The sequence below is a fragment of the Coturnix japonica genome, chromosome 2 (assembly GCF_054131305.1).
Source record: "Coturnix japonica strain WE chromosome 2, WE-NBRP24, whole genome shotgun sequence".
Classification (NCBI taxonomy): Eukaryota; Metazoa; Chordata; class Aves; order Galliformes; family Phasianidae; genus Coturnix; species Coturnix japonica.
In genome coordinates this window covers 37,693,541-37,719,131 of record NC_140664.1, presented here as the reverse complement: position 1 = coordinate 37,719,131, position 25,591 = coordinate 37,693,541, and the positions used below count along the sequence as shown (strand labels likewise).

At 38.6% G+C, this 25,591-nt stretch overlaps 1 protein-coding gene across 4 annotated transcripts in view; it reads left to right on the top strand.

Moving 5' to 3' along the window:
* Positions 1–25,591, top strand: part of SPIDR (scaffold protein involved in DNA repair) — a 180,221-nt gene that overhangs the window by 143,647 nt on the left and 10,983 nt on the right. For 3 of the 4 annotated variants that reach the window (XM_015855506.3, XM_015855509.3, XM_015855508.3), the window contains 4 exons: positions 11,352–11,510; positions 20,947–21,034; positions 22,909–23,052; positions 23,150–23,209. In XM_015855506.3, the coding sequence (XP_015710992.2) occupies positions 11,352–11,510; positions 20,947–21,034; positions 22,909–23,052; positions 23,150–23,209 (451 nt within the window). Of the gene's footprint in view, positions 1–5,223; positions 5,468–11,351; positions 11,511–20,946; positions 21,035–22,908; positions 23,053–23,149; positions 23,210–25,591 lie in introns of those variants that run through there. The other variant, XM_085537406.1, reaches the window with a different exon arrangement.

Sequence of the window (25,591 nt, the reverse complement as noted above, 5' to 3'; positions counted from 1 at the left end):
GAGGGATGTGACTGGTGCTGTTTGGGTTTTCTCCACCTCCTACACAGCATGAAGTAAAGCCCATTGAAGTCATTGGAAAAATAGTAACTTGGGTGAGATTTGAATAATGGCCCAAACATGCTGCTTATTGAGAAATAATTTATAGAGCAACCTTTGATGGAAAAGGAGATTTCTCTTTTTGGAAGTCTCTAACGGAAGCGAGAAGTCTAACAAATGTAATTTCTATTTCCAAATTAGAAAACTGCTGACATTTGCACTTCTCTATCAGCAGTGCTTGCTGTGTCCTTGATTTTTGATCAAAAAATGTCAAACATATCTGTGGAAAATGCTCCATCAAGTAATCCTTACAAGGCATCTGTGGGATTGTAGTGATGTTGCTTCAGACTGTTTTATTCTCCTCATCTCCTACTGCCAGAGATGCCAGTGAGGTATAAGAAGGAAAGTAGGAAAGAGGTAATGTCAGATATATCCTCCTGATCTTTGATTTCTTCATGTTCCCGGTTTTCTTCCTGCTTTTGCTTCAACTCCTAATGATCTCCCATTGACTGCCTCTTGTCCACGTTCCACTTGGCTGGTGCATTCCCTCCTTAAATATACCATGGTGGGGGCCAGTCAGAGTGGGGTCAAAGAGAGTCTTCTTCCATAAGGGGATTGCAACTAATGATTTAGATGTACTGTTTGCTTCTCCTGTTCATGAGAGATTCTCCAACAAGCAGAGAGCACTGTGTTCTTCTGTGACTTCCTCAGATACAAGTTTCATCAACACATATTTCTTCTCCTCTGTAGTCCTACTGCTATAAACTGCCCTGCTCAGAGCACCATGGCCTGAGTTGGATCCATCGTAGCATTGTGGTCCTGCCTCAGGCTGGGGATAATTTTCATGGGTTAAAACCATGATTTTCAGGGAGCAACTGTTCTTTCCCCAAGCCAAGTGCAGCGGTGGGAGGAAGGGGGTGAAACACAGGGTGCACTTGGAGCAATATGAAGTGTTCAGTAGCAACCCCAGCCTCCCAGTGCTGGCATCTCCATTCTTGGCTGGAGGATGCAATGGGCTGTATGCTGGATTTGGGGGCATAGGCCCCAGGGTGCTCCTCAGGGATTTGTTGAGCTCAGTTTCTGGCCCTGTCCTGTTGCTGGCTGCCTTTGGAGTTCAGATTCTGTAATGGGAAATAGCTCTGCTTTGGCCGGTTCTGTCACTTCGGAGACCTGTTCTGTCACTTCGCTCCTGAGGGCTGAGTAAATTCAGCACTCGTTACAAAAGGGTTAAAAAAAAAAACACCAAGAAAACCCCCCTCCCCCCCCCCAAAAAAAAAAAAAGAAAGAAAAAAAAGTAGAATAAATTGAGATCTCAAGTGGGGAAGAAAAAAAAGAAAGCATAAAAACTAGAAAAGTTTTACATGTAAAATATTCAAAAAATCTGAAAAAAAGCAGGCTTTTATTTTTCACTTTCCCAGACCTGAATTTACCTTTTTGCACTGCATGACATGGGTTGCACAGAAACCGCAGGGGATCAGACCCGTTGAGTGCAAGACGGGTGAAAATAAAACAGGAATATTTTCCTTCTCCTTTTTCAGTTTTGCAAATGGTGTATTTTTATGAATATAAATAGCTGCATCAACAGGCTTTTAGTGACTGGAGATGTTAAGCACCCTTTCATTATTGACTTTCAGAACTATTTAAATTCCTAAGTTCTAAACATTAGAATTCCCCTTGGAAAAGGTGGTGGCTTTCAGGGGACCCAGCTAGATCCCCAGTAAGAAGTAGTTAATAGGTGCAGTGTGGAGATTCCAACAAAACAAGATAATCACTTTCATCTGCTGTCCTAATTAGTCACCCTTAATATTGAAAGTCGAGGATATGATGTATTTGCACAGTGAGCAGATATTCTGGGGGGAAAAAAAAGCAAAACAAAACAAACCAAAAAGCTCTATTGCTTCATTTGCAGGCAATTGCTCTGACTCCTCTTTTATTTTTTCTTTCCATTCACGAGGATAAAACTGAGAACCCCCCCCAACCCTGTTTAGCAGCCGATTGCTGCGTACAGCCCACAGTTTGCTCAGACTGCAAGGACAACACACATCTGATTTATTGATGCATTAATTGGTTTTCCTTGTTCTTGCCAGAAAAGGAAGAGTTAAATGTGATGAACAGAACGCTCTGTTTGGGACTTCAGTTTTCCAAAATAAAATATGTAAGTGAGGGAAAGGTTTCATTCAGTTTTGGCGTTGCTTTGTTAAGTCAGTTCAAGCCAAGAAAGATTGTTATTCCACGCTGTTTGCCGATAGTAGAAAGCTTATGTATTGAATTGATATATATTTTTTTTTTCTCAAAGGAAGAGAAAAAATCAGTATGAATTTAAGGGACAAACTCCTTACTTGCCTTGCAGAAGAGATTGTTCTGTTAACAACTCATCAAGAAAAAGAGAAAGATAAACAGGATTAACTGTTTACTTAAAGTGAGTAGAAGTCTGGTTGTTTTTCAGAAGAAGAACACAATGTACTGTTGTATCTGGTTTCCAGAGTGGTGTTTATCATAATTCCTTGTGCAGTGGTTGGTAGAGTGCTGGGAAGGCACTCCGCCCACTCGCAGCTTGCCTGCTTTCCCTCTCCCATTGAGGCCTCCGTCCAGGACTGTGTGATGGAGCAAGCTGTCCTGTGTGATCTTTCCTGCCTGACATGAGCTGACATTGACCCAGAATAAAATAGTAGGGGCCAGTTCCTAGAACTCTCGGTGGACTGCTGAGAACTGCTACCATAACTCTTGTAAACATGCTGCACACACACAAACACGTTCCCTCTCCCTCTTTTAAAAGCACACCTAGGAAATGCAGACAGGAAGCGAGAGGAAAGGAAAACAACGTGAGAGCAAAACAGGAATGGCAGACCCCTCAAGGAACTCTAGAAAGTAGCTTTTCAGCCACAGCAGGTGCCCCAACAAGATTTCATTTCTGCTTTTTTTTCTTTGCACCCACTCTTCTGCTTTTTTGGGTGAATGTTCTTGCGCTGTTCCAGTGGGATGATGTGGCACTGAAACAGCAGAATGTCTTATTGAATACAGATGCAGCTCTGAAAGAAATCCTGCAGTGTTATTGTATTTCATTTACCTTTCACACGCACCGTGGCAGCATGTGTGTAATACCATGCTACCAAGAATGTATTTTGGGATGTTCTGTGCCTTCTGGGATGGGCTGTTCTTCCTTAAAATTTATTATAGTTTTTCTTTTTTCCTTTTATTTTTAAAATTTAATGCATTATTTTTCCTTCTTTATTTATTTTTTACTGAAGTCTTCTAAGATTCCATCTATGTGGTTTAGAATTAAATCAGGTGAATCCGATTTACTGCTGCTGCAATCCTCTTGCTTCATTCCAGATGCTGTAATTGTGTAAAGCACTCACCGTGGGTTTTGCAGCAGGATTTTACAGTTCTCTGAAACCCCTCAGCTCAGAAGACATGGGTTGCAAGCCCACTACAAATCTGTACAGATATAGATAAATAGGTAGCCTCCTCCCTCAGCTCAAGTGAGGTCTAGCATACAAACATTTTGGACCTATTCTCCTAGACACCGTCATATTCCTCAGTTATAGTTTTTCAGTCACCCTTTGAGGACAGAACTTTTATTCTGATTTTTACATATAAGAAACTGAGGTGTGGAGGAAACGCGGTATGGCAAAGATTATGTGAAGTGTTGCCAGGATCAGCATTTGAATGCTGATTTTCTTGGAAAGGAGGGTGCTGAGCACCTTGCAGGAGATCTTTTGGCATCACCTCACTGACTGTTGGAATTCTTGGATGCCAAAACTGTAATTATGAAGTCTTAAGATTAAAACAAAAACAAACAAAGAACTCCTCCTCAGATTCATAGATAAGTACTGTAAATGGCTGGATGGTAATTACACGTAATATATGGAACATGACTTTTCTGCTGGAGATCATCCATAACAGAGATTTCAAGTTTTCACTGGAGCCTGTAAGTTTCTGGAGTGTATGGTTTCCTCTTAATAAGTAAGTCATATGGGAAAATCCTTTTTCCCTCTAAAATGATACTGAATGAGTGGTACTGGGGACACTGAGGAACCTGGGGAATGTGTGTGCATCATTCCTTTTTTTTTTAAAGCTACTACAATTTAGAGCATAAGAGTCTGAAACAAGCTGGGACAATCAGTTTTTATTTGCGTAACAAACTCAATGGAATGCATTTTAGCAGGAGGACCATAAGTTATGTGCAGTTTAATGTTGTAAGGGAAAGATGCGGGGGGGATCTGGAGTGGGAAAGCCTTACTGGTTTGCTGTGGTTGAACTGTTATACGTTTTTTAGCCAGTACTGAGGCATCTATTGCAGTGTCTGATGCACGCACTCAGATGTGAACAATCCAAATCATTTATTACAAGTTCTCACATCAGTTACGTACTTTCACAAGTTTTCTTGTTCTAGCTTTCCCATTCACCCCTACAACTTTCCTATCCACCTTTACATGTCAACAGAGCATTCCACAAACACTCTTCAACCGTTCATGCGGGCATTTGTCCAATCAGAGCCGCGAGCCATTCTCACTTCTAGAGGCGTCCTTGGTTCTCATGCTGTTTATCTTGCTCCACAACTGCTGCTCTGTACAGACCTTCTTGTATTCCCACATTCTATTTTTCTTCAGCTTCCTGTCTTCCAAGCCAACCACTGCTGTATAGTAACTTTGGATTAAAACTATCAATATAGAAAAACTTCTATATTCATTTATGAATCTGACATAACTGAAACTTTGATCTGATATTGAAAATATTTGTCAATTGCAGCTCTATAACTGTTTGAAGTTATAGCTTAGGGTTCCTATTACATGTAAGTGGATGGTGGGAATGCCATTTTATCATTTTAAATGCTTTGTTTACTTTTAAAAGTAAAATTTTGCTTGCAGATAAGACAGATCAATGGTTTAAGGATTTGAAAGTGCACTTAGAGAGTGTGTGATGGGAAGTTTAAGAAGCTCATTTGGTGCCATAGGAAAACTTTGTGGCAGAGCAGGGTTATGCTGAAAAACTGTCAATTGTGAAGCCGTGGTCATAGTTGCACGTATCAAAACCCGTCTTATTTTTTTTGCATCCATTTGTGAGAATTTGTCAGCAGTGCATGTTCCACATTTTGAGTCAAAAAACTGCAGTGTGGAGCTCCATTCAGAATGTGCATGTTCTGCATTAAAAAGGCAGGTGTGCTGTTATGTTTGGCTCATACAGGGTTCTTCCTACGTGTCAATGCAGTTTCCCACACAAGTAGCTCACACTGGAAGGTATGTGCTTCTTCAGGCTCTGGAGAGAAAATACTAGGTGGAAGAATTAACCTGAATGAAGAAATGGAGAAAGCAGTCAGCAGGTGGAGATTCCTGAAAGAGTCTGTAGAAGTTACATTTGATTTTTCCAGCCCCTACTGAAGCAAATGACTACTCAAAGAAGTGAATAAAAATAAGCAACTGTTACTTTCCACCCTCTCGTGCTGTTTCTTGGTTTGTTTGTTTTTTTTTTTACGTTTTATTTTTAACATACATATAAAAATGGAATTAAAACCAAGGAAAATACAAAATGGGGGGTCTGCTATAGTTACTGTAGTGAGTGATTTGCAAAGGGTCTTGTATAAGTATTCTTTTAAGGTCACGTTGAGAACCATCTGCAACGAAAAAATTCCTTTCCTGAGACTGAGGAGGCCTCTGCTACATATTTTCTATTTTAGATGCTGAGATAAGACTTGCTTATTTTCCTGTCACATGTGCAGTTCCCACCAATCCATTTTTAAAGGTAGTCTGTCTCTAGCTGGAGAACTTGTGTGTCCAGTAGTAGCTGTGTGCTCTGTTCCCTCTCTGTCAGATCCAACATTCTTGAACCCTCTCCTGTTTTCTTCTTGGTACTTCCATAAATGTCTAGTAAAAATTGTTCATAATCCCTGCTTCTCAGTTATTTTAAACCTCCAGTTTTCGTTTTGGCTACCTCAAGTGTTTCAAACTAGAGCACCAGCTTGGGTTCTGGAAATGTCTGTACTTGGATCAAAAGTCTTTAGGCTCTTATAAAATGGAAATAGTGATGCTTATGTTTTCTTTTATACGTTTGTGACCTATGTATAGAAAGGCTAGTCATCATCATCACACATATTTATTTGCTTCATAGAATCCTTAAAGTTGGAAGGGACCTCTGAGGGCCATCTAGTCCAAATCCCGTTCATTCAGTCCACAGTTATTGCAGCTCCTTGGAGCCGTTGTTTAGTGACAGCAAATGGCATGGATTTTGGAACACAGTACTCTGAATCTTCAGAGGATAAGGAAGGCTGTGGCAGGTTCGTGCCTTTTGAAAGGGAACATGTAGCAGTTTAGGATCAGATCCTGTGAATCTGGGGCTTTTAAATCCCTCTGGTGATATGGAAGATGAGGGAAATAGGTAGATATCCTGTGTATTTAGACCAGCGTCTTGAGCTTTGATTTTTCAGAAATAATACAGGTGTTCAAAGTCTGTATAAAGTAGAAATACATCAAATCCCTACAGGGTGGTGTCCTGCAGGTTACAGTTTGAATCTGAGCCATATTAGCAGGAGTTAACCAGCTCCACCTTGAGACTTGACCAGACAAGTTGCTGGATTGGAGTTGTGTAGGTAGTGTTGTGCCTCTGGTGATTAAGAGAGAGGGGAGTTTTGTTTATGTGCGCTTTATGCCTCTACAAGGACCGCACCTCAGAGATAAGTCCTTCTGACACACAAAGAAAAGAAGCAACAACTGTCTCTGGGGTGGTTAAGATAAAGACTGAGCGAAAATCAGAGATGATACAATGCAGTTTGTTTTCAGATATTTCCCTGATTCTTTCCTCTCTTTCCATCAAAACAAGTCCCTTCTCATCTCTGCATTTGTCATTGCATCTGTCTGCTTGTTGTGCTCCTTCACCTGGACTGCATAGCTTAGTCATGCACAGAAGAAGGCTGGTATGGTCCATATGGCCGTCTTCCTGTCCTAGGGCAAAACAGTTACTTGTTAGTTCAAATCTATTTATGATAAATGTTTGCTGTTTGTTTTCACAAGACTTTGCAATTGCACCTTAGTAAATGCAGTCCCTCTACCATCAGTCAGTTTTGGTCTCTTTGCTTGTGTCATCACTTCAGGTAATCTTTTTTCTTATTCTTTTCTATTAACTACTGAGGAGGCTGGAAAACACCAAAGCTTAAGAAGATTTTTGGTCATTCTGACCTCTTTGGATTTTACCTGCCTGATACAAGGCAGCAGTGTGCACAGATAGGATTTTTCATGTGGAAACAAATAAAAGAAAACAACAGAAAAAAACAACCCAAAACAAAAGCTTGCTCTCAGTACCCAGAAAGAGTGATTAACTAGGAGAATGGCATGGCGATGTAATCCTGTAATCCTCTCCAGATTTCTACCGGGAGCCATTTTGTGCTAAATATTAGCACCGTCATAAAAATAATGCAGAGTAATCAGTCTTGTCTTCCCCCAGCCCCTAATCTTTGCTCCAGGCTATCAGCAAATTAACAGAATTTTCCCAAGCTTTTGCATGAGACTTATTGTGTCATTGCTTTAGAAAAAAAAGGCTAATTTCTGCCTCACTTTCTTATCGTTCCCTATCTTCACCCCCTTTGTTATAACCAGTGAGTCATATTTCACCTTTTCCTTAGTCTGCATTCGCTCCTCTACTGGTTTTCCTGCCACCCTTTGCTCCTGGACGAATGAATTATCTACTCTTTTGCATGAAAAAATCATGTTTCCCAAGCCATATTCTGAATCCTTGTCTTATATAGGATTTCATCTTATTGTCTCAGAAATGAGGATGGCCTTAATTTCCTACCTGCATGAGCACCTCTGATCAAAAAAGGCAGTATTCTCCTTTTTTCTAACAATTCAGAGACACACTTGCCATCGAGCTATTGGTAAAGGTATGTTCACACTGATTAACTGATCCAGTACAAATGGAAAAAGAATTTTGAATAGCTATGCACTAATATAAGTGTGTAATTCCTGGGGTCAAGTATTTGGTTTGAATTTGTGGCTTGTCTTGTAAGTTAGTCATAAGTTTTCATCCTGGCAGTGAGCTTCAAAGGGAGCAAAAATCACGGTACAATCTGTTCCATAATCATTGTTAGACTTGCTGCTAAAACTTAATTTGCAAGAACTACAATAGGGGAGCAACAGTGTAACATGAAAAAATATTACAAATCCATTTCTCTACAAGTAATATGAGAACAACCTAAAAAAAACCAACAATGCTTGTGAGGAAATAAAGCCATGTACCTTCAGCCATTGTAGGCAGCTGGACTATATACCAATAAGAACAGAACCATGAGAATAGAGCCTGTTTCATAGAACGTGAGAATATTTCTCCAAATCCATCACTGAATGTTGTGGGATCCAGGTGATTCCAGTGTAGCCATTAAAAAGAAAAATCAGTAATTATTCATTACCAGTAATTATTCATTATCAGTAATTATTCATTATTCATTCAATAATTATTCAATTATTTCATTCACTACTTGTAGTGTTATCTAGCTAATCAGAATGAGATACAACAAACGATGCTGAGAATATTTCAAGTTTTCGTCATTATTTCCTTTTGTACCGTTTACTGAAGAGTTCTGAAGCACTGAACATTTGTTTGTGAGACTCCACTTGTAGACTTAGTCTGGGATGTTCCTCATCTTTCAGACTAAAACTCGGGGAATTCAAGGTTATTTCTGAACTTCTGTCTTCCGGATGAGTGGATATATTAATTTTGTTTTAAATTTATACTGTAGAGAAATCATGTCAAACTTTGGATGCTGTTAAACTGAGTTAATACAACAAATTGTTTTGAGTCTGGGGCAAGAGGATCTGCTGCCCTGTTTTGTTACTTTTTTCATTACACCAATAATCATGACCATGCTCTAGTAGAAATGGGTACATTAGTGATATGAGCATCAAGTTGTGTAGTTCTTCCTCTACTTCTATATATCAAGCTTGGTCATCTGATGACCATTCCCCCATTATATGACCTTAAATGTTGTGCTGCATACACTATACAGCTGGAGTGGGAGCTTCAGCCCCTCATGCTGCCTGGAATGCATCCTCATCTAGAAGTAGTACTCCGTGCAACTTGTAGTTTAGTTTCAGTGAGTTCATTGTCAGGGAGCTGATCAGAGGATGACTATAATGACTATCATGTATCATTATAAATTGTTGCTGTTTGACTTTATTATTAGAGTACAGTATATTTTTTTGTTAGATCCGTCTCCTGTCCCAGCCATTTAAGCTGTCATCATGATGGGTTGGAAACACATAGGCTGGAACCTGGGAAGTTGAGATTTCCATGTCTGAGAACAGCCATCTCTTTGCTTGGCTTTAAAGGATGAGGGAAATGCACTTTCAGTGGCTTGATATATTTGGCATCAACTGAGTTAATTTTATTTGGGCAACTAATGTGTCCCAGAGGACTTAATATGAGCATGGTGCCAGCTAGTCTGAGGCCTACTTGCATTCAGTTATTTCTCACTGAAGACAGGAGAAATTCCAGTGATCAGTGAACAGAGCCTTGCTGAACTGATTGGATCTTAGACACTAGCTCAGTTGGCACTTGCTTGCTCCAAGATGTGAAGGCCTGATTTTTCATGATTAAGAGTCACTGAATGTTTTGTTAGTATAAACAAAACTTTGATTTTTTTTTTTAAATTATTTTTTTCTGTTCTCTTCAGTCTGGTTTTCAGAAAAGACTAGAGTGCATTAGCTTTGTTTTTCCAAACAAAACAACAGCAAAAGAAGTTTCAGTCCAATCAGTTAAAACTTGACAGAACTGTAAGTGACTGCAAGGCCCTAACATGGCAGGCAATGGTGGTTGCTCTGCTTCTGTGCTGTCATGGTCATAGCATAACAGTCTTTGTTTTGTTGAGTTCAAGATGATTGAGTGATACCAATCCACAGGGATCTCACTGAGTGTTTTATGGAGAAAATGAAGCTAGGGATACAGCTATGGTACAGTTTTGTGTCAGGCCAGTCACATGCTTGTCTAAGCTAGGAGCATCACTCATACCACAAATTGGGATATATATCCTTCCAGCCCACGCTTCACAACAGCATTTGTTTTCTATCTGTTTGTCAGTGCTCAAGGTAGAGGCAGTGTTCCATGGCTGTGAAAGACATCCCAACATTGCCAGGCTATGGAGGAATCGTACCTGAGGTTGCTTTGCTTTGCCTGGTGAAGATTCTGTTTTGTGTGACCCTTATAGTTACAGATATGGAGAAAATACAGGACCTTCGTTTGTGCTCAGTCCTACCGCTCTCTCGTCCTCAAAACCAGCACATGCATTTAAAAAATTAAAACCTGTAGCTTATGCTTGAGCATCTACTAATCTCTAAAAAGCTTCAGGAAATTGTATCCTCTGTAGAATATAGAGAAAAAAATAGTTCGTAATGAACAAGGAAACCGTAATTAATGGTCTTTTGTGTGCCTAAATCTCCCTACTAAGAAAATGTAAGATTTCCATGTTTAACTGTCTCTTCTGGGGGGCAGTTAAACCCACCCTGTAGACAGCGCTCTCCTTCCTCCTTGACTCAAGCTATCATTGTGACTCATCTCAGGTGCACAACCTTGTGAAGTGCATTTTTGTCTGTCTAAACGTATGACACCCCCTGGATTTTGCCTTAGCTGCTATGATGGTAATATCTTCTTGAAATGCCAGGAAGTTGATTAAGCAGTAGTTTCTAGTCTGGTTCCATGGATTACTTGAATCAAATTATTTGTTTAGCTGTTTTTTAAATTACCTCCTTAAAATAGTCCCTCTGGGCTTTTTCATACCCAATATTGAATTTACTAATCTCTAGTTTCATGTTGTTTTTTCAAAATGTAATAAAATTGACATTTAATTATCTAGAATCCTCAGAATGCTTTTGAAGTAAAAAAAAACCAAAACGTTATGCTTGCTTTACCAATTTCAACATTTGTGATTATTACTTGTGAAATGGATTGCTTTGTTTATTTTGAAGTATTTTTATACTTATATACATACGTACTTTTGCATCATTGATTTGTCTGCAGTGAAAAGTTCACCTCAAGTTAGGCAAAAATGTGACTTTCTTTATAGACACACAAGGCATATGTTGTTTAGCAGTTTGTTTCTCTAATCCTGAATGGAAGCACCTTGTTCTAAATTTCAGTAAGACTTCTCTTTTTTATGGCCCTGTTACCTCCTGCAGATATATATGGGAAAACCTTTGATGATATTGGCTTCATTTACCGGTACTAGTAGTAGTATTCAGTGTTCGGTAGGATTTCTTCAGATATTGTAGAGGATAAGTTTGTTCATTTTGTTATGAATAAGAATAAATGAGTAACAGAAGAATATTTTACAGGTTATGCCTCCTTGTCCAGGATGCCTATGGCATGTTCAGTGAAGTGCAGCTACAGTGTCTGGATTCAGCAGAAGACATTGAGCAGTACTGCAAGAGATGGGAAGGAAAATTCTGCCGTTTAGCTGGAATGAAGATTTTGCAGAGAACCACAAGAGGAAGGTGAGAACAGTTTAAGAAGAATGTGTTGAGTGCGTGGCAAGCAGAGGTGATCTTCCATTTAATTATTTATGTGGTCAGTATTCTTTGGAACAGTTGAATCAGGCTTTGTTCAATTAAATATCCTCATTGCCATTTTTAGGGCATCAAGCAGGCATCAGCTGGATCCAATTGCACTTGAGCCAACCATGCTCCCAAATCAGCATAAATAAGCTGACACACAAAAATACACTTAGCAGAGAAAAGAATTTAGAAGAATTACCTTATTCAGTGGTTCTGAAAATTTGAAGTTTCTTCCTCTTCAGTAGATACAAAGACTTAAAAATGTTAGTTCGTCTCTCTTCTTTGCAAAGCTGTTTATTACAATATGGTTTTCTTTCTGCTTTTCTGTTCTTTTTAGTCTGAGTTGAAGTTTCAAGCAAAGATTTTCCCTTGGTATTTGAGAGCTTAATTCAGTAGAGCCTATACATTTTTGGAAGCACAGTTTAAGTGTCTCTAAAAGAAAATCAAAACCAAAACATACAAACCAAACAATGAAAAACCCTCTCAAATGATAAAATCATTCTTATTTTGGAATAAGAACATCCACAGGCTTACAGAAAAATCCCCACAACTAATTAATAAATTGATGTTATGGTACCTCCTTCATTTTGCTAATTCTTTGATTTCTTTTACTTTCTTAAATTAATATGTGTTAAATACATCATCAGATGAAAAAACAACACCACGTTAAGTAGATCTTACAGAGTTATCTTTCAGAGTATCTTTCAGTGGGAAGTGACATGGTATCCACGTGGGGAGCTATGTAAATACTGCTAGATTGGGTTAACTCTCAACATAATTTATTATGGTAAAAACATCCTATCTCGATAAGCCTTTGGAATTAGAATGGCTATAATATTTCATCTGACACTTTTTTCCTGTTGAAAAAATGCTGTTTCATCAAAACCAGAAGGTTTCGCAGAAACTTTATCTATTTTGGAGACAATTTTACTGGGAAGATTTTTTTTCAGGTCCAGAGGGAGTGAATACTCTCCCTCATTTTCATTTCATGCAAACTTTCAGAAAGTCTCATTTTTGTTTCATATTGGAACAAAAACAAATTTCAAAGCCTTAAAATGTTCAGCAAAATTGAATTGTTGCTTTCTGGCCAGCCCTATTCAGTATGCTTTTCTTTTTATGTACTTGCAATGTTAATTTTCAGATCCTTTGGATTTCAAGCCTACTTGCATTTTTATGGATCTTTAATAACAAACACGTCTTCTTATTTAATTATTTTGTTGGCTTTTTTTTTCTTCTTCTTCTTTATTTTTTTTCCCCAAGTTACAATTTTTTTTTTTTTTCCAAACAAATTAAATAATGGCTTTGGAATTCTGGATACAAATGAAGTTTTACAACTGGCTGCTGGTGTTTCCAGTACTCAGCCTAGCTAATAAGACACAGACTTTTTCTAATGTAAATTCTCTTTCAAAGCATCAGTAACTTACTTCTGGCTATTCTGAGGATGATTAGAAAACACACTGCTGGAAATGCTGGTGGCTCAGCTGGAGCTGTGCTGGTGGTAGCCCTGCTAGAAAACATGAAAAGAAAATGGCCAGTGTAGCTTCAGGGACAGTGCGGTGGTTAAACGTGATTTCAGTGTACAAGTTGGGTGGGTGGAGGGATTGTTGTTCCTTCTTTCTTAATTGTTTTAGCTTAAGTTCTGTTTTATAACTTGCTATTACTTTTAAGTGTCTGGACATGTTTTGTGTCAATCTAGGTGTGATGGAAACCACAGTAAAGCCATAGCTGAAATGAATATAAGGGAGTACTTATTCATGCAGAGTGTAATTGGGCTGTAGAACTCGTTGCCACTGGATAAATGTGTTTCAAGAGCCAGTGGCATATCTGAGCACACGATGGGATATGCCTGTAAAGTTCCCAACCTTGGCTTGTAGAACACGAGTGAAGAACAGCTCTGTGGTCTGCCCTGCAAGAAAGACATTTGCTATTTCTTTTCCCCCTTCCAGAACACCAATTATTGTTTGGAAGGAGATGGCTCTTAAACTGTTTGTTTCCTGGAGTTTGACGATGACTTTTAAAATGGATAAAAGGGAATAAAATGTAGGAAATATGAGGGAAAACATGACTTCTTTTTTTGCCTTTGTAGCACATGATTTGGAGAAAGCCAAGAATGGCTAATAAGATCCCACATGTGCCTGCTGTCCCACAGTCACGTGTACTTTAATCTCTCTTATGGAGACAGGGTGCTTCCTCAGTCATTCTGTTAGACAAAGGAGATTTTCATTTATCAGACAGTAGAAGTTCTCAAGGTTTTTAATCAATGAAATACTGTTACTGTCGAAATATGTTCCAGGCCATTGTTCATCCTCATCATCAAGTATTTAATGTAAAGTACTATTTAACATAATTTCAGTAAATACAATTTTAAAATCACTATTGTGAACCAATTTTGCATTTTAATGACTAAAAATCTATAATAAAGGATATTTTGTGTATAGACAATAACCTGGCTGTAAACCTGACATGGTTTTTGAAATGGACCTGTCCTGTGAGGTGGACTGGAGGAACCAAACCCTTTTCTCCTCCCAATAGGAAAACCTTTGTGTTCCAAAGCAAAAATGGGATAAGAACTTATACAGCCAGATGTTTACTGATCTGCCACTGGTGATTTTTGAACCTTAGTGGTGTATATCCTATCTCTTGTCCTCCCACTCATATATCAGTATATCATATATCAGCTGTATAAATTTCTCCCCTTGAGAAAGAGGAGGTGAGATTTCTATGGTGTACCGCTAGAGACAGAAATACCAGTTAAATGCATATGTTTCAACTAATATGTAACCTTCATATTTTGGTAGATCCCATTTGTTTCAGCGTGTCCAGTATAACCAGTATCTAAATAGATGAAATTAGATACAGAGACTGAGCACTCGCTACAATGTTTCAGGAAGAAATAAACTATAAATTGGCATAATCTGCTGCTTCCTACCATAAACTGATTTCAATGAACTAGAATAAACTTTGTAGTTAGATATTTGTCTTTACCAGTAAATATATATATATATATGTATATTACCTTTATGTTATTTGCCTTGACCAGAGTTCCAAATGGAACAATATTTTGTGTTTTGATCATCTGTGAACTTTCACCTGGTTTGCCAAGCACTGACCTGTTTTACTTCCAAGTATAGCAGCCATACTATATTCTTCTCCTAATGCTTTTTAACGAGATTGAAAGATGAAGAGTTTATATCCAGCTATACAACTACACCGTTTCATTTCAAAAAGGAAAGAGGGAAAATGCTTTAATGTAATATGTAATTAACACGGGGTGTCAGTGCCAGTTTTGTCCCTGGATTAAAAAGATGTTGAAAAAGTTCCGCCAGTGGAGATGTTTCTGAGTGCAACATGCAGTATAGGTTGGTTGGGGTTTGGGGCATCCTGGTCTAATGGGAGGTGTCCCTACCCACATTTGGAGGTTGGAGCTAGGTTCCAGACCAAACCACTCTATGGCTCTATAATGAATCCCAATCTGTAGTACTAGTCACCATTTTCTTTTTTTTTCCCCTCTCTTTTGTTCTTTTTTCTTTTATTTCAGCCTCATAATTCCATAATCCTCTGGTCTGTACTAATCATTTTTTTCCTCTGCTCTTTTCTTTTTCTTTCTTTCTTTCTTTCTTTCTTTCTTTCTTTCTTTCTTTCTTTCTTTCTTTCTTTCTTTCTTTCTTTCTTTCTTTCTTTCTTTCTTTCTTTCTTTCTTTCTTTCTTTCTTTCTTTCTTTCTTTCTTTCTTTCTTTCTTTCTTTCTTTCTCTTACTGGCTGGGTAGATGGGGGGAGAATAGTGTCTATTGTGTACCTTGACTTCAGCAAGGTGTTTGGCACCGGGGTGTCAGTAGTGGGTCAGGTCTTGTTCTGCATCTTCATCAATGACCAGGATGAAGGGATAGAGTCCACTCTTAGCAAGTTTGTTGATGATTCAAAGCTGGGAGGAGTGGCTGACACGCCTGAAGGTTGTGCCACCTTTTAGTGAGAGCTGGACACACTGGAGAGTTGGACAGGGAGGAACCTGGTTAGGTTCTACAAGAGCAAGTCTTGCATCCTGGGAGGAATAACTGCACACATCAGTACAGGTTAGGGGATGACCTGCTGGAAAAGACCTCTGCAGAGAAGGACCAGGATGTTCTTGTAGACAACAGATTGGCCATGAGCCAGCAGTGTGCCCTTTTGAAAAGAAGGCCAATGGTATCCTGGTGTGCAGTAACAAGAGCATGGGCAGCAGGTCGAGAGGCGATCCTACCCCTCTACTCAGCCCTGATAGGCCATATTTGGACTACTGTGCCCAGTGCTGGGATCCCCAGGCGTCTCCTAGAAGGAGTCTAGCAAAGGGCCACAAATGTGATAAAGGGCCTGGAGCATCTCCTATGTGAGGAAAGGCTGAGCAACCTGGGTCTGTTCAGCCTGGGGAAAGGAAGATGGGGAGGGGGGGGGGGATCTAATTAATGTTTATAAATATCTAAAGAGAGATAGGTGGCAAATGGATGAGGCCAAATTCTTCTTGGTAGTACACAGTGATTGAGCAAGGAGCAATGGCCTAAAATTTGAACACTGGGAGTTCCGTGCAGATGTGCAGAATTTCTTCACAGTAAGGATAGCGGAACACTGGAACAGGTTTCCCAGAGAAGTTGTGGGTTCTCCTTCATGGAGATATTCAAGACTCATCAGGACACCTACCTGTGTGACCTATTGTAGGGTACCTGCTTTGACGGGGGGCTGGACTCGATGATCTCATGAGGTCTCTTCCAACCCCTGTGATTCTGTGACTGTATACTTCTATTCTGCTTTACACTTAGAAGTGTAGGACCATTGCTAACTGTTAAAAAACAAAGCGTTTCAACTGGTAGACGTTGACAGGAAATGTAATAGTAAGACTTCTCCACAGAGCAAGGAAGTCATAACTTCCTTCCTTTGGTTTTCCCTCTTCCAAAGAGACTGCCATCTGAAAGAGCCACCCACATCTCTGAGGTTTTGAGGTCCTGAAACACTTCAGTAATTGCTGTGGTTAAAAGCTGAGTTCCACTTAGAGCATAATTTAAGTAATTACATTAAAGTTTTTAATGTACATATATATATATTATTATTTTAATGACTGTTTATGCATGAGAAACTCAGGTTTTTTTCTGTGGTTTTGTGCTCTTTAACAAGCAGTGACTGCTGCTTTGCATATTCAGTACTTCTATCGTGAGTCTGTTCGGTAACCAGCACTGCAGGGTGAAACGGGCATATTCGTAGTGTGTGAAAAGTTTTATATTAGAATTTTATTGTTCTAATATAGCATGGATGATTTCTAATGTATTACAAAAGATAGTTATTAAAGTATGTAAATAATTCTGTCAACAAAGCAATTTAATATATCTGTATTTTAACTGAGATGCTGGTTCAGTTTTTTACCTTACTTTTTTGCTGCTTATTCTCAGATGGAAGTCTGAGAAAACACAATGTTGCATAGGTTGTGTACTGTCAGATCTTAGTAGATAAATCAGATGGAAAGGTGGCTTGCAGCATCGGCTTTATGTTTCGATTGCTTGTCTCTTGGTAGTTCAGGGTTGTGCACCCTATGCAGTTTTTAGTGAATTTCTTTCTAATGTTGAGTGAAGTTTCATAGAGGTCTAGGAGTTGCTTCATTTTTGAGTTCTTAATATTGAGTCTGCAGCAGTAATAATGTTGAAAGAAAACTGTTCGCATTCAGATTAAAATTGGAAGAGAAACAGAAGAGGAAACAGAAATGCTAAGTCAGAGCTGTGGAATATGTTGGAGGAGGCTCCAATCTTCTTCCTCTCCTCTACTCAGTCTTTCTTCTTTCCTAGTTAGAAGCATTTTTTCCTTCTCTTTGGTCTTTGGTGTTTCTTTTGTTTTCTGTCATTTTCCTCTGAATCTGTGGTATTGTTATTAAAATGGAAGAACCCCCAAACTGTAAGCTGCTTTATGATAAAAAATCATAGCTGCGTGGCTGTACTGTTTAAAAACTGAGTCAGGCACATCACATGCACAGCTTCTGGACCAGAACTGTAGATGAAACTTCATGCTTGTGAGAGAACCAAACAAAATCTGCTCAGTTCAGATGAGAGTATTTGACACTGTAACTGCTTAGGAATAACTTAAGAAACAGAAAACCAGTGAAATACTACTCTGAAAATTCCAAATTTCAAGTTGTTTGATTTTTTCAGTGTAACTTATAGTATGTCATGTCCACAGGATTGGGGATATATAGAGACTGTAGATACAGATTTGTCATTTGCCAGGTCTCTTAATATAACTACAAGGACTCTACTCTGTGTATACACACAGAGATGTATCATGTATGACATTATCACTGTGTTTTAGCAAAGCCTAAAGGTGTGGATCTACAGAAGTGCACCCGTATGTAGAGGACCTGTCTGTCCAAGGTCCACACATCTACAAAAGTCAATATTTTAAAACTCTGTTAGATTACTTGTGATCTTGCTACGTCAGTGATAAGTACAGGACGGACACATATTTCATACAGGTCAAAAAGATTTTTATCAAACAGACAGTTGCACTTTGGCGCAATATGAGCAGATTTAGTCTTTTATTTAGAATCTGACAGGTAACGTCTGTGTGTTTCCTGATTTGGATTCAGTCTTGTTTATTTTAGTCGTTGTTTGAAGGAAGATTGTAGAATGTTACAATAAAGTCCTTGTCACCTCAGTAATACAAATGTTAATGATTAAAATATTTAGATTAAATATTTATAATATTTATAATAAATATAAAATATTTAGATTAAAATACTTTAGCATTTTAATAGTTAAAAGCACTTCTTTTAATCGTGTTCCTGTTTATTTTCACTTCTTACTCTTCCCTTTTTTTACAAGTCTATACTTTTGTCATAAAAATATTACATATACATTTTGAAACGCTGACTAGTAATTACTCTCACTGATCCAAATCATTAAGTTCTTATTTTGTCTTCTGTAATGAGAAAGGCTCTTTGTGCACATCAGGGCTAACCAAGTTCCCTCACTTTAGCACAGAGCCAGCTGTTCATCTCTTGTCCTGATTCTACATCTGAAGAAGGATACATATATTGAATAAAATACACCCATTGTTCAAGTCAGATTGAAGTGGGATTTGAGTGTTGCATGGCCAATAAAGAGACTGAATTTTATTATTTCTGCAAGGATAATGATTTTCTGCAGAGGAGGACATAATGTCTTGCCATTTCTCCACTGTGGTTGTCCCCTCCCATCCCCCCTTCTGCAAGTCAAAGTCTGTAAGTGTAAAGAGAGAGGTTAATTTCCTTGGGGGCTTGGGAATGGGTGAAGCAAAGGGGAACCCCTCAGTGGGGGCTCTGACTGGTACATTCCTGGGCCCACCAGGGACAGCTTGAGGACAGAACTTCCCTTTCTACAGAGGAGGATCCCCTCATCCCTGCATGATGTGAGTTGGAACTTGCACATCCTTTGGGTGGCAAATGTACTTGTGGTTTGCCTGACTGGAGTCAAAGAGAAGGATGAGTCCAAGATGTTTAGGAGACACTCGCTGCACAGTGCTGCTCCTCCCCCTGTTTGTAAACAAATACTGTAATTCAGTAATAATTAAGTGCTCCGAGCTCAAGCAGTTTATGAACTCCTCCGAAAGGACAGCACTTCCTCTGAGGAACACCACTTGCGTAGCTTCCTTTATCGCATAGAGGCTGCTCTCTGCTTTTCTAGTTCTCCTTTCTTGTGTTCCACTTTACTTAACGAGGGCAGTTTGCTCCACTGGGTGCTGGCTCTCCTGCAACTACAGAGAAGAATTATTTCTGTATAGTACAAGACAGAAAGTGTCACCATGTCCAGAAACATTGAGATGTGGTCATTTTGCTCTAAAGTCTGATTAATACCTAAGAAGTGTTGCTTTGTATGTTGTAATATTCTTCTAAAAATAAGTTACAAAACAAAAACCTCAGCCTTTGTACTCAGCATTTTCCTTTTACAGACTTGATAGTGATATCATATAAGTCAGGAAGTTCACTTTTGTAGAAGGGCAGCATATTTCTGTTCACTGTGTGGGGAACACAACTACAGACAGCAGCATCATCTTTTTAACCTGCCAATTGGCTACCCAAATCTTAAACTGAAAGCATTATTCCTTGAGATCCAGTCACTCTCAGAGGTTTACATTCATATAGTATTGGTCCATAGGCATCACTGTTAGCATTATTGTATGTTATACCCACTGCTTTATGAAAAAATAGGGGAAGAAACTGGCTGACATTAGATACCCAACGCATAAGCACTCAAGGCTGAAAAGAAGGGTGAGGGAAATACGGAATTAAGTAAGCTCAAGCAGAAGTGAGTTAAAAGCAGAACTTTAAGGGAGATCTGTTACGCCTTGAAAAGAGGCAGAATATTGCATCGTGCTTCAGTCAAGAACAAGAGCCTGACTTTGTTTCTTCCAAGCATTTTTGGTTAGAACCTAAGATTACCTTGAGCAAGTTTTGCACTTCATTTTTAGAAGTGGTGGCTTTCATAATTGGAGGGACAAATAGACAGTTCTCGGAGGCACTGTGGGGTTAAAATCCAGATCTCTGTGCTCTGACCACACAGAACATGCACAGAGAGCTAGGACAAGATAACGGAGAGCTTAAACTCAAAAATGCACGCCTCTTCAAGTTGGTTATCTGTAGCTATTTCCCCTCCCTCAGCTGTTTTCTTGGCCTCTCCCTTGGATGTTCCTGCTTTTACTGCATGGATGACACATCAACCAACAAGCCAGCCACTGAACTGCTGCACATTGCAGCTTTGCGTGCGAAAGCTGAAGGATTTGCAGCAGTAAATCTTAGTATGCTGGGCTGTTCATTTTGTTTGTTTTTAAACTGAAGGTGGAAAACTTGCAAAAGAGAAGAATCGTAACCAAGTGAGCAGCTGCATAGGAAGGGGACAGTTCTTTGCACATTTGTACTCTAAGGCATGGGTATACTTCAGATAACAAAATCTTGCTAACATTCCTAATAGCAGTGGCAATCAGTGTTAGAGAAAAGCAAGAAATGCAGATGTTGGAAGCTGGTTTAAGCTACCAGCTAAGTAGTTAAAATCACTTTTTCAAAGTTGTATTGGTGTCTGTGTCCTTCCCAAACTAGCACTTCCCACTTCCACTGCATTTTACCATGTCGCAGGCTGTTCATGGCAAAGCATTAAATATGACTGGCTTGTCACTGTATGCAATGTGTCCGTTCCTTGCCTCTCCACCCTACAGCAGAAATGATGGAGATTTAATTAGACCAAATCAAAACCATCTTGTAGAAAACAAATATGATTTAAAATTGTTCTCCTAATCATGCAACGGTTTAAATTGTATTTCTTAGTGAATCTTTCTAGTACGGCATCTGGCAGTGGAAATCATTCTAAACCTAATTTTATTGGTCTTTTCAAAGGGCGTTAGGACTTTTTAGTCTGATAGACAGTTTGTGGCCTCCAGTAGTGCCTGTAAAAGTTCCTGGACAAAGTCAAGACCCTGAAATGGTAAGTTTTGTTACTATGGAAATGTACTTTTTCACTACAATTACTGTTTTTCTTAGTAGCGTAACATGTTTGGGGAATCAGATTCTCTTTTTATCTACTGAGGTTTGTTTTGTTGGTTCTACCATCTGTCTTAGGCCAACCTGAGGCTCTCTGGATCAGCAGCTTCTTTCCAAAGTGATGCAATTAGCCTTTTATTAACCCTCTAGAACTAAAATGATAGAGTTGTTGCCATGTGCAACATTTTAGTTCTGTCAAATCGGGTGTCATTTGAAATGATAGGGTTGTTTGAGAATCTCGGTAGCCAAGTGCTTGTGCTGGCTTCCTGTTCTTTGGGAAAGAAGTTTATAGTGTTAAAAGTTTATTTTAGAGTCTAGGAAGAAAAATCTGGAAATAGGCTTTAAAAACAGAGGACTTTGTAGATGGATATTCCTAGTTATTCCTAGCTGTTTATGAACTCTGAGAATCTTTTTGCTGCAGAGTTATTGGGATTGCACAGGGATTTATTTTGAATAATAAAAAGTTCAGAACTTGGTTGTAAAACCAAGACTGAAAATGAGTGAAACTGCCATTCTTGCTTTGATTCTCCCTTTCATCTACACATTTCAGAAGTCTCAGGGGAGAGGATTGTTTTGTATGTTAAAATACCGTGGACAACAGAATGGAAATTTACACGGATGGAGCAAAACTTTTAAATATTCTTCAGCATTGTTATGATTTTCATTTGTTCTTCTTTTTCTCCATTTTATTGACAACCTAGAAATGAAGAAAACTTTCCATAATAATGCAATTTGCACTTCTGCCATGGGGTTAAAATGCCAGTTCATTCTGCAGGGTATCAAGACATATTCTGCTAATTTTTTGGAAGAATGCAGGTTCTTTTTAGCGGAGATAAATTTTTCCTTGTACATGAAGTATAGTTTTACACAGCTTTTGAAAGCACATTTGAGCAACGATACGTAAATAATGTTGCCAACATCCTGATAACGTTTCTGCAAAGAGATCTGTGGCACAGATTTCTTTGGGGCTGTATGTACACTTGCATACCTTTTTATAGTGCTGGCAGGGGCAAATAAGAATGTGAGTTGATGGGTTTCTTTTGTTTGCTTGTTTTGGTTGGTTGTTTGTTTTCTGTAGGCAGATTATTTTAATGGATAGACAGCTGTCTTTAGCATATTTGTATTTATTGTATTAAATGAAATGCCTTATTAACAACTAACAACATTATAAGAATATTTACCAAGTCCTAAATAAAAATGACTGTAATGTACCATCTTTTATTTCTCAGAAGCCTTTCTCATTCTTGAAGTGGAGATAAAGTTGTTATGTCACGGTGCTTTTAAGGGGAGAAGAAAAATCTGGCATAACACAAAAAGAGCAGTTCTTGTAGTTGCTGAATTGCTGTTCTTCATTATCTCCTTGTGCTGTCCTGGATTTAATTTAGCGGCTTTTAAAGTTCTTCAGCTGTTTACTATCAGAAAAACCCACCCACATGCAGAAGTCTCCAAATCTCAGAAAAGTGATGGACGATGAGAAATAAATAATCAGGGCACCCCTACCATGTACTAAACAAATGCAGAACAACCACTGTCACCTTGAAAAAGTTGCAGTGTTTGCCAATTGTGCCAAATGAGAAGATGTTTTTGTGATGAGGATCCATGTCAGAGCATGGAAAAAATGATACACGCAGGCTGATTTCACTTAGAATTTGTGAATATTGTTTTGTTATCTCAGCTTCTACTTCAGACAGTCATTATTTTGTTTTCCCATTGCTCTTAATACGCACATTGTGTGGTTCATTTAAGGTATTATTATAAAATCTGACTGACCAAATTGGAATGCCTTTTTTAAGGTCACGTTTCTTTCCTTTTTAATAGATGACAACTAATCTTCCTCCTCCCAGCTTCTGTTATGTTCTGACTGCTCAGTCTGGTGAAATACACATGGAAGTGGATGAGGAAGAGAGGATTTCTAATTTGTACCAGCCACCAACTGTGCATAATCTGAAGGAAATTCTTCAGGTAAGCTGCTTTAAAAGCCCGGTAACCGATGTTTTCTATCACTAAATTTCACTTACCATATTTGACTCATTTCCTGTCTCTGTGCCATTTTTTTCAGATGAGAGGTTGTAATGAACGTTGTAGCTTTTGGGCACGAGTACTGTATCTAAGGCCACAGGTAATCTTTTTGCTTAGCAATGAAATTGATGTAAAATTAACATAACATATATGTGAAGAGGACAGCATTTATCTTGTTCAGGGGAGAATACAAAAACCTCCTGGATTACCTTCAAGAGCTGTGTGAGAAGAATTGTCACCAGGTCTAGAATGCTTGTGAGTGGGTAAAATGAACTTCGTCTTCAATTTCAGTACCATTTACTCTAGAAGGTGAATTATATTTGAGTAAATTGCCATCTAGCCCAAAGAACTAATTCACCCTAATAAAAGAGCTCACAGATGGTTAGTTTAGTCTTGCAATTAAAATCAGTTTGTAGGTAAGTGCTGTCCGTAGACATACACAGCAAAAAGTTCCCAGTCAGTTGAGTTGGTATAGAATGTAACTGATGGTGGTTTTATAAAGATGCAGTTTTGCTCTTTGCAGGCGAGTGGGTGGACTATTTTTGTTCAGTAGAAGCCCCTCAGGCAAACTTGGCTTTTATGGTTCCGCTAATAGAAAGGAGGAACTTCTTTAGGTAAATACATCTGCCATCCACACAGTGTTGGGAAGCTTGTAATTATGTATTATTTGTTTCTGATTTTTCTGAATTATGCTACAACTCCCTTTTGAAATGTTGGTAACTCCCTCAGTAGTTGAAGGATTTTTTTTGGCTGCTGATTTATTTACTTTTTCCTGGCGACTGGACACTCAGTACAGCTAACTCTGGGGAGAACAATTTGCAATTGGCCATCGGCACCACACAAAATAAAGTGTGAATCAAAGCGTGTGAACCAAAGACAAAGAAACTTCAGTAACGTACAACAAAATAGTTGAGAATGCTTCCCAGCCGTATGGGACATAAATGTGATGTAGGTCTATTCTTCTTGCTTCAGTAGCCTATGAGTTGTGATTTGATTACTAGGCAGGGAGTAGCTTTAGCTTGTGAGACAAGGGGCAGCTCTTGCCACTAAGCAGTGCTTTCTTCATACTAAGTGACAGAGTATTTTTAAGCGTGAGAAGTTAGGGTGGCTTAATGGGAGATCTTTGGGCTTCTCACAGGAAGATGGACATGTACATATGTGGAATTCTATTGTGAAGGAGTCTGTTCAATTAACAGAAATAAATCAATTACAGACTAGTGATGTCCTAGCCAAGCATTTTTGTATTAGGGAACATCTACATCTGAGACACTGGAGGTCATCAACATTCCTGTGTAGAATCACTTCATCACTAAATTAGAGAAAAGATGAAGAATGCAGGCACAGATGTGACTTTGAAGAGTGGAAACTTCTATAACAAGAAGAAATCTGTGATTCCTTCTTTCTTTTGGGAGGTTTACTAGCTGTTTCTTGTATTTCTTTCGTCAACTATAAGCTGTAACTTTCTATGAGTGAACAGCATGATTTTATATAAACTTTTTGAAAGCAGTATTGGAAAAGCAATGGGAGATCATCGCCTTTGTAACTGCTGCGTAGCACTCTTCATTGCTAGTACAGAAATGTAATGGTATTTACCTACTGTTATTGTATTGCTTGCCTAATCCTTCCCAAAGGTTATGAGCAGCAGCTTGTTAACAGCAGTTACCTTTGCCAAGAGGATTTATCCTTCACATGCAAAATCATTCAGTTATGATATATGAGGCAAGGACTATGTTTTAGTTCATTTAGCAAAGATAATCTACTACATGAGTTAATTCAAATATGCTTTAAAAGTAGTGTTAATAATTTTATGAAACAACAGTGTTCTGAGATGCTTAGTTTGTGTGAAGGAGGAATGGAAATATGCTCTTATTATTGCTCAGAATCTGTACTGTGGTACAGAAGGAATATGGGGAAATATATTCCATCTGTGGTTAAGGAGCTGTCCTTCCTCATAACTCAATCCTGCTGCTATTTGTCTGTTGTGTCCCCTCTGTTCAGAACAAATTGTCACACATAGCAAGATGATGATTTTATACTGACTTGTGATTTTTGATGTTATTATTTACTTTTTTTTTCCCTCTGAAAGCCAGCTTTTAATGTGTTAGTAATTCTCATGGGACAGCTGTAAAGCTTCTTCCATTTGAAGCTGTTTTAATGGTATCTGCACGGAGGCGGAACTCAAATGCACGTAGTTATGAGGGAAAGAAATAATGTAAATGCAATAGGCGATTTGCAATGAAGGCATAACCATAATATCTGAGTTATGAATTGTATCTGGCATTACTCCTAATTACTGCATTTGCTCTAAAAGCTGCCATCATGAACAGAAGTTATTTTTAGTCTGGTTAACTTTGTCAAGGTTTGAATTCAACTGAAGGTAAAAAGTTGGAGTCCTCAGTGCCTTACCTTATGCCATAGGAATGTGACTTTAAGGATAAAATACTTGTGTGCTATGTGTTTCTCCAATTATTTTTGTATTAAA